At 36.3% G+C, this 15,256-nt stretch overlaps 1 protein-coding gene across 1 annotated transcript in view; it reads left to right on the forward strand.

Moving 5' to 3' along the window:
• LOC111146327 (ATP-binding cassette sub-family A member 3-like) overlaps positions 1-15,256 on the forward strand; it is a 195,964-nt gene that overhangs the window by 3,781 nt on the left and 176,927 nt on the right. The window contains exons 3-4 of the mRNA XM_022501838.1: positions 2,641-2,768; positions 11,875-12,016. Coding sequence (XP_022357546.1) covers positions 2,641-2,768; positions 11,875-12,016 — 270 coding nt within the window. The remainder of the gene's footprint in view (positions 1-2,640; positions 2,769-11,874; positions 12,017-15,256) is intronic.

The raw sequence follows: 15,256 nt of genomic DNA on the forward strand, positions 1-15,256 counted from the left end.
ATTTTTTCCCGATTTGTCAAAAGATTAGTTGACCATAGAGTTGAGGGTCCATTTCTTGAGTCTCTATTCTGTTCCATTGATCTATGTGTCTGTTTTTGCGCCACTACTATGCTGTCTTGATGATCAGAGCTTTGTAATATGGCATAAAATCAGGCAAAGTGATGCCCCCAGCTTTGTTTTTGAATTTCCAAGTTCCAGGTTTCTTCTTCTATCATTTTCCTTCTTTCTGAAGAACTTTAACAATTTTTTAGAACAGGTCTTCTGACAATGAGTTCCCTTTGTTTCCCTTCATCTAAGAATGTCTTTAATTCATCTTCATTCCTAAAGATTATTTCATTTGGTATAAAATTTGGGGTTAACAGTCCTCTCGACATATTTAAAAAATATTTTTCAGTTTCTTCTGATCTCGTTGGTTTTTGAAAAGATTCCTTGTTTTCTTGTAGGTGACGTATCATTTCTCTCTGGCTGCTTTCAAGATATTTTCTGTCCTTATTTGTCAAAACTATGATTATGATATGTCTAATGTGGATTCTTTTGGTTTATTCTGTTAGGGGTTTACTGAGCATTTTGAATCTGTAAGTTTCTGTCTTTCACCAAATTTGGAGAGTTTTCAACAATTATTTCTGAAAGTCATATTGTCCCATAAATAAATCTGGAATTTAAATAAAAACTTTTTAAAAAGGATATAGAAAAAAAATTTAAAACGTGGCTGCATTAAAACATAAAAATCTAGTCATCAAAAGAAAATCTTATCACCACAAAAAAACTGAAGGGAAAGCCACAAACTGGAGAAATATACCTAGATTTACTTAACCCAACTCCACCACCTTTTGGTTCACATTACCCACAATCCACCACCTTTTGGTAGGTAGGTACAGAGACTTGAATTCAGGGAGACAGAGCTGTGGATACAGTGGTGAGGAAGGAGCCTGCTTACAGAGTGAAATGCAAAATCAGAGGTTTTAAAAGTCTGCTACTGTGGGGGATGTGAACGTACTACAATCCTTACTACAAAACTTACTACAATGCTACAGTAATTAAAACAGTGTTGCACTGGCATAAGAACAGGAATAGACCAATGATATAAAATTGAGAGTCTAGAAGTCCACATATTTATGGCCAGTTTTTGAAAATGGTGCAAAGTACTACTAAAGATACAAATGTAGTGATCCAAAGGGGCACATGCACCTGAATGTTTATGGCAGCAATGTCCACAATAATCAAACTATGGAAAGAACCTAAATGTCCATCAACAGATGAATGGGTAAAGAAGATGTGAAAATACGTGTGTGTGTGTGTGTGTGTGTGTGTGTATTTAAGAATCTATTTGAGTTTTTTCCCATTTTTTCCCCCTCTCTTATTCAGATTAGGTGATGTCTACTGATCTGTGTTCACTGACTCCTTCCTCTGTTATCTCTGTATAGCTATTGAGCCATCAAATGTGTTATTTTTTTTCAAAAGCACAATTTGAAATGATCTCTGCCTCCTGATTTATCTTGTTTTGAGAGCTTTTTGTGGGCCCCTGGCTGGCTCAGTTGGTAGAGCCTGTGACTCTTGCTTTCAGGGTTGTGAATTGGGTGTGGAGCCTGCTTAAAAAAAAAAAAAGGAAAGAAAAGAAACTGCGAAACAGCTTTTTGAGATCTAAAACACATACCATATATTCACCCATTTAAAGCATACAATTCAGTGGCTTTTGGTATAGTCACAGAGTTGTGCATCCACTACCACAATCAATTATAGGGCATTTTTGTCACCAAAAATAAACTCTGGAACCTTCAGTCATGACTCTATAATTTTCCATCCCACCAGGATTAGGAAAACAATAATCTAAATCTACTTTTAGATTTGCCTACCTTTTATATAAATGGTTTATATATAAAATTGTTATTTAAATTCTATATACAGGGAAGTGGTCTTTTGTGACTGGCTTTTTTCACTTAGCATAATGTTTTCAAGGCTCATCTATGTTGCAGTTTGTATCAATACTTCATTACTTTTCATTGTCAGGTAATTGCCCATTGTATGGATATACTGCATTTACTTTGTATATCCTTCATCAGTTGATGGACATTTGGGTTGTTTCCACCTTTTCTTTTGCCTGTTATAAATTGTACTGCTATGAACATTCATCTCTAAGTTTTATGTAGACATATGTTTTCATTTCTTTTGGTTATATACCTAAGAGTGGAATGAATATGTCCTGTAGTAACTATGTTTAACTTTTTGAGGGGATACCAAAAGTTGTTATCTAAAATTATCTAAAATTGTTTTACTATTTTATACTCTGATCAGCAGTGTACGAAGTTTCCAGTTTTTCCATGTTCTCACCAGCACTTGTTATCATGAGTCTTTTTGTTTATAACTATCTCAGTGGATTTGATTTGGTATCTCATTGTGATTTTGACTTGCATTTCCCTTATGACAAATGACTTGTCTTTATATATATTTTATAGTGATTGTTATTTAAAATTAAAGTAAAAATTGTTTTGAACCCAGTGTCCATTACGTAGTTAACGATACTAATATTTGAAAAACAGTGTTTTTAAGTTTATAGTATTAGGATAAGATTTTATCCATGTATTCCCCCTCAGGAGGAATTATCAGATATTCCCATTATAATGAACATAATCTTTTCTACAGTTCGAGGGTTTGCTTCAGAAATGGAGCTTGAGAACTACCTTAAGTATGACTATGGATCTCATAACGTACTGGCTGCCATCATTTTTGACACTGACTTCGAAAGCAGCAGTGACCCTCTGCCACTTCAGGTGAGAATGTTATATTTAGAGTTTTCTAAATACATAGTTTTCTAGTAGTTGTACTTCCAGTTTCTAGGATGACTTTGCTATTACTAACCCAATTTTATGGATGAAGCAACCAATTTTCCCAATATCAAACTACTAGTATACAATAGAACAAGAATGTGAATCCAGATCTGAGTAACTAATTTCTGTGCTGTTAATTGTTGGACTATGATAGGAACTACACACAGAAGGCCTTAGAGTCATGAGAAACTGTGACTACTCAGGCATTGCTTCTAGTTCTATGAAGAGTGGTGATACAAGCTACAGAGCAGATGCATTTTCACTAACAAGGAACCAAGCATGTAAAAGACAAAAAAATTCTTTTTCTTTGAATGAAACACATAATTTAAGTCCTTTCATAAATGAACAGAAAAAAGTCCAAGGCTCAGCCACATTGATTCAGAACTAGGATATCCATAAGCACTGAGGAAAGATCTGATTATAGCATAGCCCGTGGGAAGGAGAAAGAAATACAGTGCCTTGAACTTGGTGTCTGCTTATCAGATCTTGTTAGGCATTCTATCCTGGTGGTGATAGAAATAAATTATCAATCTATAATTTCTAGACATGGAGCCAAGTTCTATGTTTATAATGCAGATGCATGTTAGTAGAAGGTAAAATTAATAAAACTCCTGGTAGGACAATATATATTCTTTCTGTATGTCCCATCCTTCCATGACTCCATGCTTCCGTACCAACTTCCTTCCATTTACTAAGTCAGAATTATCCATATGCTGATAATGGATTTAGGCTCAACAGTATGCATTGGCTCGAAGTGTGTACTTAACATTTCAAGTTTTATCACAATTACTATTTGACTGTGTTTGTGTCCCCAGGTATTTGTACTAGATTCTAGCCACTACCTGTATGCTAAACTGAAATAGGCTCACTGCTTGATGTAATGATAGATTTAAATAGGATCTTGTCTCCCAACATAATTGAGAAAATGAATAGGATAAAATAGAAAATTATCTGTCACATAAAGATCCAAGAAAACCACAATTTTGGGGGGGTCTGATTCATTTATTTACAGAATAATATTACATTATATAAAGAGTTCAAAATTTACTTATCAGTTTTGCTACTGGACACTTGGGATGTTTATAGCTTTTTTTTTTTTTTTTGCTGCTGAAACAGTGCTACTATGAACATTAGATACTCTGGATATATGCTTGTACATAGAATTTCTGGGGCATGGTCACATCTTAAAATTTATTACATAAATTCTGTTGTTTTCTATAGCGATGATACCAGTTCAGACTCCCAGCAACAGTGTCTGAAAGTTATTATTAAACTTAATATTTTCAGATGTTTATATTTACTAATTCCATGGATATGAATTAGTTAATTCCACAGTTGTGAAATGGTATGCAACTTTTGGCTTTAATTTCCATTTCCTTGGTTCCTGATGAGATTAGCATATGTCCATGTTTTAAGTGATAAATTATTCTTTAGTGAGGCATATATTTGGTCTTTCCCCCCAGTTTTCTGTGGTAAAATCTATTTTACATATTAATTGGCCAATTTCTTTGTATATCCTACACAAGGACCCCTTGTCTCTCATATGTATTACAGGTATATTTTTCCAGTTTGTGGCTTTCCTTTCAGTTTCTTTTTTTTGTGGTGATCAGATTTTCTTTTGATGACTAGATATTTATGTTTTAATGCAGCCAGTTTTTAATTTTTTTTGTATATTCTTTTTAAAAAGTTTTTATTTTAATTCCAATTAGTTAACAGACAGTGCTGTATTTCTTTCAGGTGTACAATATAGTGATTCAGTAATTCTGTACATTACTCAGTGCTCATTACAAGTGCACTCTTTAATCCTCGTCACCTATTTCACTCATTTCCCTGCCCACCTCCCCTCTGGTAACATCAGTTTGTTCTCTAAAATTAAGACTCTGTTTCTTGATTTCTCTCTCTCTCTTATTTTTTCCCTTTGCTTGCTTGTTTTGAAAAAAACCATAATTTGAATGAGTAAAAACAATCAGCTGATACAAACATGGAGATGAATCAGAGGTTGGATTTATCTAACAAAGATTTCAAAGCAGCCACCCTAAAAAATGTTTCAACAATAAATTAAAATTGTCTTGAAATGAAAAAGAAAATCTTAGCAAAGACACAGAAATTATAAAAAAGGAATTATAAACTTAAAAATACAATGATCTATAAAAAAACTAGTTGAATGGCTGAATAGTACAAAGGACAGAGCAAAGGATATAATACTGAAGAATAAATTTAGCCAAAAGGTGCAAGAGGTGCAAGGGGCTTACGGTGAAAACTACAATGCACTGTTGAAAGAAGTTAAAGAAGTTTTAAATAAATGTGAAGATGGCCAAAGTTCCTGGGTAGGAAGACCTAATATTGTTAAGATGTCTTTGGGGGCACATGGATGGCTCAGTTGGATAAGTGTCTGACTCTTGATCTCAGCTCAGGTCTTGATCTCAGGGTTGTGAGTTCAAGCCCTGCATTGGGCTACAAACTGGTTGTGGAGCCTACTTAAAAAACAAAGATGTCAGTACTACCCATAATTAACCTACTGATCCATCACAATCGCTATCAAAAGTGCAACAGCTTTTTATGAAGAAAGAGAAAAGCCCGTCTTGAAATTCATACAGAATTGCAAGAGACCCAACTTGTAAAAACAGTTTTACAAAAGAGCAAAGTTAGAGGATTCACACTACCCAAATCCACCACCTTTTGGTACACATTACCCACAATCCACCACCTTTTGGTAGGTAGGCACAGAGACTTGAATTCAGAGAGACAGAGTTGTGGATACCATGGTGAGGAAGAAGCCTGCTACAGAGTGAAATGCAAAATCAGAACTTTTAGAAGTCTGCTACTCTGGGGGACATAAACTTACTACAGTGCTTACTAAAAAACTTACTACAATGCTACAGTAATTAAAACAGTGTTGCACTGGCATAAGAACAGGAATAGACCAATGATATAAAATTGAGTCTAGAAGTCCACATATTTATGGCCAGTTTTTGAAAATGGTGCAAAGTACTACTAAAGATACAAATGTAGTGATCCAAAGGGGCACATGCACCTGAATGTTTATGGCAGCAATGTCCACAATAATCAAACTATGGAAAGAACCTAAATGTCCACCAACAGATGAATGGGTAAAGAAGATGTGATATACACACACACAGACACGTACACACAATGGAATACTATGCAGCCATAAAAAACCCGAAATCTTGCCATTTGCAACAATGTGGATGGAACTAGAGGTTTATGTTAATTGAAAGAAGTCAATCAGAGAAAGACAATTATCATATGTTCTCTCTGATATGAAGAATTTGAGAGGCAGGGTGGGGGTCATGGGGGGAAGGGAGGGAAAAAAATGAAACAAAATGGGACCAGAGAGGGAGACAAACTGTAAGAGACTCTTAATCTCAGGAAACAAACCGAGGGTTGCTGGAGGGTAGGGGGGATAGGGATAGAGTGGCTGGGTTGTGGACATTGGGGAGGGTTTGTGCTATGGTGAGTGCTGTGAATTGTGTAAGACTGATGATTCACAGACCTGTACCCCTGAAGCAAATAATACATTATATGTTAAATAAATAAATAAATACTTAAGAAAATGATGCAAAGTCCATTCTGTGGGAGAGAACAATTTCTTTAACAAATGATGCTAGGACAACTGATTTTCCACATACAAAAGACTGAAAGTGGGCCACTACTTCACACTATATACAAAAATCAACTCAAAATGGACTAATGATCTAAACACAGGAGCTAAAAACAAAACTCTCAGAAGTGCACATGTGAATAAATCTTTATGGGGGGTGGAGTTAAGATGATGGAAGATTAGGGGCACCCTAAACTTGTCCCTTGACTACAGCTAATTAGTCATCAAATCACTCTGAGCACCCAGGAAATCAATCGGAGATCCAAGAGAACAAAAACTACAAGTCTACAAGTAGAAAATCCACCACCTTTTGGTAGGTAGGTACAGAGATTTGAATCCAGGGAGACAGAGCTGTGGATACCATGGTGAGGAAGGAGCCTGCTTACAAAGTGAAATGCAGAATCAGAGGTTTCAGAAGTCTGCTACTGAGGGGGATGTGCCTAACTTAAAGGTGCTCAGGTGGTGAAGCAAGGTGGAATTCCAGGTGTGACACCCTGGTCTGAGAATCAGCTGGGTCCCCAGAATGGGTGGCAACTAAGTGGTGTACTGTTCCCAGTATAACAGTCTAGGTGCCAGCTCTCTGCTCTGTGTTGCCATAAACTGTGAACCACAGTTCACATGGTTCACACAGGCATGGTCCTGCAACCACTTTCCTGGGACAGGCCAGCAAATGGCAGAAATGTAAGTTCTCCTTAGGAGGATCAGTGTGGGTCCATGCCACAGGAGTTCCTAAAATCTGAGTTTGAAACTCAGTCATGCACCTGAAATAAAAAAGCTGGGACACAGGCAGTGTGAAGGCAGGGTTCTGACAGAAACCACGGATATAAGAGAGATTGGTTGCTCTTCTGTGAGCACTCACTGAAGAGTGGAGGGTGTAAACTTCCAGCTCTGGGGCTAGGGAAGGGGTCTCTGCCATATTTATCCCACTCATCAGTGCTGAAACCCCTCAGGGAGAAACACAGCACCACCTAGTGGAATCCAGACCCACTTATACCAACCCCTGCTGCCCTGTGTTCTGGAGGCAATTTTTGCTAGGGTAAGGCCACCTGAGCATCCGTGCAATGGCCCCCTCCCCCAGAAGACCAACAAAAACAACTCTCCCACAGTTCATTAATCATAGAGGGCTACAAAGTTTCAGCTCCAGGGGAAAGTAGTATCTAGCCTTCTTTGCAATTCTTTTTATTATTATTATTTCATTTATTTTCTTATTTTTTCAACTTTTTTCCCTATTTTATTTTTTCCTATTTTTATTTTATTTTTATTTTTTCCCTATTATATATACTTTGTGTGTGTGTGTGTATAATTTATTTTTTCTTTACTTTCATTATATTTTACTTTTTTTTTTTTTTAATTTGACAGAGAGAGATCACAAGTAGGCAGAGAGGCAGGCAGAGAGAGAGGAAGGGAAGCAGGCTTCCTGCTGAGCAGAGAGCCCGATGTGGGGCTCGATCCCAGGACCCTGAGATCATGACCTAAGCCGAAGGCAGCGGCTTAACCCACTGAGCCACCCAGGCACCCCATATTTTACTTTCTTATTTTGGAGTCTAGATTCTTTAAAAAAAAGACCAAACATATGCCCAGGATCTAGTTTTATTGTTGTTTTTTTGTTGTTGTTTTCTTTTTCTTCTTTTCTTTCCTGGACAAAATGATGAGACAAGGGAAATTCACTCCAAAATAAAGAACAGGTGGTAGTACTCATGGCCAGGAATTTAATCAATACAGATATAAGTTAAGATGTCTGAATTAGAATTTAAAATGAGTATAATTTATTAGCTGGGCTTGGAAAAAAGCATAGAAGACCTTAGGAAATCCCTTACTGCAGAGTTAAAGAACTAAAATCTATTCAGGCCAAAATTTAAAATGCTGTAAACAAGATGCAGTCCCAAGTGGAAGCCATAAAAAATGAGGGTGGATGAAGCAGAGGAGTGAATCAGTGATATGGAAGATAGAATTATGGAAAACAATGAAGCTGAAAAGAAGAGGGAAAGAAAGGTAATGGACCACAAAGATAGACTTAAGGAACTCAATGACTTCTTAAAATGTAGTAACATTCATGGGGCGCCTGGGTGGCTCCGTGGGTTAAAGCCTCCGCCTTTGGCACAGGTCATGATCCCAGGGTCCTGGGATTGAGCCCCACATCAGGCTCTCTGCTCAACAGGGAGCCTGCTTCCTCCTCTCTCTCTCTCTCTGCCTGCCTCTCTGCCTACTTGTGATCTCTGTCTGTCAAATAAATAAATAAAAATCTTTAAAAAAAATGTAGTAACATTCATATCTTGGTAGTCCCAGAAGATGAAAAGAGAGTGGGAGACAGAAGTTTTATTCAAACAAGTTATAGCTGAAAACTTCCCTAATCTGGGGAAGGACACAGACATCAAAATCTGGGAAGCACAGAGAACTCCCACTCAACAACAAAAGCCAACCATCGCCAAGGCATATCATATTCAAATTCACAAAATATACAGATAAGAAAAGAATCCTGAAAGGAGAAAGGGAAAAAAAGTTCTTAACCTGCAAGGGAAGGTATATTAAGTTCACAGCAAATCTGTCTGCAGAAACTTGGCAGGCTAGAAAAGAGTAGAAGGAGATATTCAACATACTGAATGGGGGAAAGTCTGCAGCCAGGAATACTTTATCTATCAAGGCAGTCATTCAAAACAGAAGGAGAAATAAAGAGGTTGTCAAAACCTGAAGGAGTTCATGACCACTAACCCAGCCCTGTAAGAAATTTTAAGGGGGATTCTTTGAGTAAAGAAGAAAAAAGAACAAAAGCAACAAAGACTAGAAAAGACCAGAGAACATCACAAGAAACACCAACTCTACAGGTTAACACAGTGGTACTACATTCATATCTTTCGATAATCGCTGTGAATGTAGATGGACTAAATGATCCAGTCAAAAGGCATAGGATATCAAAATGGATTTTAAAACAGGATCCATCTATATGCTGCATACAAGAGAATCATTTTAGACCTAAAGACATCTGCATATTTTAAGTGAGAGGACAGACAACCATCTCTCATGCTAATGGATGTCAAAAGAAAACAAGAATAGCCATACTTACATCAGAAAAACTAGATTTTAAACCAAAGATGTAAGAAGACACGAAGAAGGGATTTATATTATAATTAAGGGGTCTATTCATCAGGAAGATCTAACTATTGTAAATAGGCCCCCAACTTGGGAGCTTCCAAATATATGTTAATTAATAATAAACATAAGGAAACTCATTGATAATACAGTAATTGTAGGGGACTTTAACACCCCACTCACAGCAATGGACAGATCATTGAAGCTCAACAAGAAAACAATGGCTTTGAATGGCAGATGGACTTAACAGATACACTCTGAACATTTCATCCTAAAGCAGTAGAATACACTTTTTTCAAGTGCACATGGAACATTCTCCAGAATAGATCATATACTGGGTCACAGTTCAGCCCTCAACTTGTACAAAAAGATGGACCCCACAGCGCTATGAAACTGGAAGTGAACCACAGGAAAAATTTGGAAAGACCACATATACATGGAGACTAAAGAACATCCTACTAAAGAATGAATGGGTTACCCAGGAAATTAAAGAAGAATTTTAAAAATATATGGAAGCAAATTAAAATGAAAACAACAATTCCAAACCTTTGGAATGTAGCAAAGGCAGTCCTAAGAAGGTAGTATATTGCAATACAGGTCTACCTCAAGAAGCAAGAAAAGTCTGAAGTACACAACTTAACGTGACATCTAAAAGAGCTAGAAAAGGAATAGCAAATAAAGCCTATTGCCAGCAGAAGAAGGGAAATAGCAAAGATTAGAGCAGAAATAAATGATATAGAAACAACAACAACAAAACAGTAGAACAGATTAATGAAACTAATTAGCTTCTGCTTCGAAAGAATTAATAAAATTGATAAACGCCCAGCAAGACTTATCAAGAACAAAAGAGATGGGATGCCTGGGTGGCTTAGTCAGTTAAGTGTCTGCCTTCAGCTCAAGTCATGAATCCAGGGTCCTAGGATCGAGTCCCGTGTCAGGCTCTCTGCTCAGCAGGAAGCCTACTTCTTCCTCTCTGCTTGCCACTCTGTCTGCTTGTGCTTTCTCTCAAATAAATAAAGTCTTTTTAAAAAGAGAGGGGACCCAAATAGACAAAATCATGAATGAAAAAGATCATAACCAAACCCAGAGAAATACAAATAATTATCAGAGAATACCATGAAAAATTATATGCCAACGAACTGGGTAGTCTGAAAGAAATGGATAAATTCCTGGAAACCTACAAACTCCTAAAACTTAGATAGGGAGAAATAGAAAGTTTGAACAGACTTCTAATCAGCAAAAAAATTGAATCAGTAATCAGGAATCTAAAAAAAACAAAGTCCAGAGCCAGACGGGTTCCCAGGAGAATTCTACCAGACATTTAAAGAAGAGTTAATACCTATTTTCCTCAAAACAGTTTCAGAAAATAGAAATGGAAGGAAAACTTGCAAACTCATTCTACAAAGCCACCATTACTTTGATTCCAAAATCAAAGACCACACGAAAAAGAAAAATTACAGGACAGTATCCCTGATGAACATGGATGCCAAAATTCTCACCAAGATACTAGCCAATAGGATCCAACAGTACATTAAAAGAATTATTCACCATGATCAAGTGGGATTTATTCCTGGATTGCAGGGATGGTTCAGTATTTGCAAGTCAATGAACATGACACACCACATTAATGAAAGAATAAAAACCATATGATTCTCAGTAGATGCAGAAAAAGGATTTACCTTTTCAGGTTTTCTAGTATGATCAATATGATTTCTGTTTTCTGACTGTAGCTTAAACAAATGTATAGCTGTCTGTTGTGTACAGGTTCGACCTTTTGTGCCATCTCCTTTGATCAAGTAGGTTGATTCCCAAATATTTATACCACAAATAATGTTACAACAAACTTGTTCATGTTTCCTTTATATTGTTGGAGGTGTACAAATCTGTTCCTAGAAGGAGGATTGCTGAATCAAACCATAAATGCATGTGTAGTTTTATTAAACATTACCATATTCTCCATTATAGTTGTGTCATTTTGCCTCCCACAACCAATGTATTAATGTGCCTGTTTGTCTACAGCTTCACTGACAGAGCTTCTAGTGTGATGGGTAAGACATAGCTCTGTAATTTTAATTTGTATTTATTTCATCGTATGACATTGAGAAGCTTTTCATATGTTTATGGGCCATTTGTGTGTGTCTTTTTGTGAACTACCTATATTCTGAGAGGACTTGTGCTTTCACGGTCATTTCCAAGTGTTCAGAATCACTGACATCAGATGAGTCTCATCTTTCAAACCATGTGTTTTCCCATTTGGACTTAACTGTTCTTTATTTTTAATATGTGCATTTCAGTTTCATATGGTTTTAAGTATGATTTGTTTCCTATTGCTACTTCTAGGTAAAATATCATCTGCGTTTTGTTAGGATACAGAGATCTTTGATGTGGCCAGACAGGCTGGGCTGGAAGACATCCTTACTCTTTCCTGTTCATCCTTCTGTAGGACCCAGGAATGCAGATTATGATGATGGAGGAAGTCCTGGTGCGCAAATCGTTAAACATCCTTATTTCATTATCTCAGTTGCATGTTTACCTACACATATGGTTATATGTATGTTTTATACATGTATATACCCATTGTATATATGTTCTTAACTTGTAATTTTTTAATTTAATTTATATTTTATCAAAACTACTTTCAATTCTATACATTAGTTGTGGTTAAGTGTTTTGCTTTCCAAATACAAATACCTTCATTTGTTGGCTTCGCTTGCCTATTCATGTCTATATATAATTTTACTGATTTGATCTAAAAGTTTTTAAATTGTGGTAATTTAAAAAAAGATTTCATTTATTTATTTGACAGACAGAGATCACAAGTAGGCAGAGTGGCAGGCAGAGAGAGAGAGGGGGAAGCGGGCTCCCTGCTGAGCAGAGAGCCTGATGTGGGGCTTGATCCCAGGACCCTGGGATCATGACCTGAGCCGAAGGCAGAGGCTTTAACCCACTGAGCCATCCAGGCGCCCCAAAATTGTGGTAATTTTTAATTCAGATTTTTATTTTGAAAATTATCTTACATGAAAAACCCTTGATGTAGAACTTTGGATTTACCAACTATCTTGAGATTTTTATCTTTAGCAAATATTTATAGAAGAAAAAAATCTGTGCATATTCTAGCACAAGGAACAAAAGTTGGAAACAACTTAAAATCAGTAAAAGAATAGTTGAGCCTATTAGACAGTCATTAAAAATAATCCTTACAGAGTCTACTTTAAGATTGAATTTAAGTTTAAGGATTAAACTGAGTCAATACATACATGTATTTAAATAGTTGGAGATGGGTGGGGATTATTTCAGGCAGTGGAAGTAAAATCGTGAGCACATACAGGACAGGATGCCACATTCGGGGAACTGCATGGCCTTTTGTTTGTTTTCTTTCTTTATTAGCTAGAATAGATGGTGCATGTAAGGCTGTTAGAAATGAGGTTAAGGGGCGCCTGGGTAGCTCAGTGGGTTAAAGCCTCTGCCTTGGGCTCAGAAGCCTCTGCCTTCGGCTCGATCCTAGGATCGAGGGCTCTCTGCTTGGCAGGAAGCCTGCTTCCCTCTCTCTCTCTCTCTCTCTCTCTCTGCCTTCCTCTCTGCCTACTTATGAGCTCTGTCTTTCAAATAAATAAATAAAATAAAATAAAAAAAAGAAATGAGGTTAAGAGGCAAAAAGGTCACTAAAGACCTGGCGTGTAGGTGAAGGAGTATGAAATTTCTCCTGGAAGTTATGAGAGATACAGGTTACAGCAATATTCAGCTTTAATAGGAGAAATGATTTATTATGGTAGTGGATGCATATCTCCAAGTGATAACACGCATAGTTTATCTTTGGTTTTTGTTGTATACTGTTGCTGAACAAATAGTACTGTGGCCTGTGTTTCACAATTTATATAATAATTATATAAATGATCAAGATTTTTCAGAGAATGACTTTTCTCAGATGTTGGGATTTTATTTTGTTATTTCACTTCTCAACTTAAAGTAGCACAATACTTGAGAACAAACAATATATATCCTTAGATTTCCTTAATACCATGCTGTTTGGGGCCGGGGGAATGTTAGAGAAGGAAGGACGAAGGACTGAATGCTAGGTAAACAAAGGAGGACAAAGGTACAAAGACTAAGAAAGATTGGCAGGGAAATGAGTAGAAAATTAAGATAATCTATTACATGAATCAAGGGAGGAGTGGAAAACTATGGTTAAATTTTCAATTATATTACCACAAATGAACTTTTGTGATATTTAAAGCTTAAAACAACAATCCCTCCACAGAACACAGTTTCAAATAATCTAACACACGTTTTGTTTAGATATCTATTTAAAGATTTATATTTATTTGGGAGTTCCATGTTTTCAGGTATATTACTGGTTCCAAATTTTGAAAGTATGTTTTTCCAACTTTTTATTTTATCTATGCTGTCCTTTATTGAAATAGCAGAGATCTTTAATTCGATGTAATTTATCATATTTTGGCCACATGGTCTTTTTCTGGGCTTTCGTTTAAGAAGTCCATCCCTACTTCAAAAATATTCTTCTACTATTTCCTCTTTATGGTTTTTCCTTCTGTAATTTGGTTGTTAATCCATGAGGAAGTAGTTCATGTTTGTATGTAGTTGGGCTAGGGATTCAGTATTGTTTTTTACCACAGAGAGGAAAACAGTTTTCCTAAAACTGTTTAAAATAATGTCCTAAAATTCTCTTTTTTTCTATTAGTCTATTCTTTTTAGAATTTTTTACTACTACTACTACTATTATTATTATTATTATTATTATTATCATTATTATTTGAGAGAGAGAGACAGCAACAGAAATAGCGAGAGAGAGCACAAGCAGGGAGGAGAGGGAGAAGCAGACTCCCAACTAAGCAGGGAGCCCAACATGGGGCACAATCCCAGAAACCTGGGATTGCCACCTGAGCTGAAGGCAGACACTTAACCGACTGAGCTACCCAGGTGCCCCTAGTCTTTCTATTCTTAAACTAATATAGTATTACTATTAGAGTGGTTTTGTGTACTGCATCTTAATATCAACTGAGACTCCAAAAAAAAAACTCAGAATATGGAGCTAGCAGATAAGAACTTGTTGTAAGATGGCTATTATAACTATTCTCAGTCATCGAATTAAAATGTGTACAATGAAAGAAGTGGTGTCTCAGCAAAGAATTAGAAACCATAAAAAAGGAATAAAACAAAGTCTAGAATTGGAAAATATAGGACAGATTCAATAATGAAGATAACAGAAGAAAGAGTAAATGAACTTGGAAGAATAAAATGTATTCAGTTTTAAAAACAAAAAAATTGACTTTCATTGAAATGTGGGGCAATACCAAAAGTTCTAACATACGTGTAATTAGAATCCCTGATGGGTAAAAGAAGAGAGAAGAAAAATGTATGTGTAGAAAAATGGCTTTAAGAGTCTTAAATGTGTAACAAACTGAGGGTTGCTTGGGGGTACAGGTCTAGGGATATGGTGGCTGGGTCTTGGACACTGGGGAGGGTATGTGCTATGGTGAGTGCTGTGAAATGTGTAAGTCTGATAATTCACAGACCTTGTACCCCTGGGGCAAATAATACATTATATGTTAATTTTTTTTTTTTTTTTTTTTTTACCGGTGCATCAGATTTATTTATTTATTTATTTATTTATTTATTTTTAAAAGGATTTTTTTTTAATTTTTTTTTTCCATTTTATAAACATATATTTTTATCCCCAGGGGTACAGGTCTGTGAATCGCCA

This window comes from Enhydra lutris, unplaced genomic scaffold, assembly GCF_002288905.1.
Source record: "Enhydra lutris kenyoni isolate GAN:26980312 unplaced genomic scaffold, ASM228890v2 scaffoldscaffold13, whole genome shotgun sequence".
Taxonomy (NCBI): Eukaryota; Metazoa; Chordata; class Mammalia; order Carnivora; family Mustelidae; genus Enhydra; species Enhydra lutris.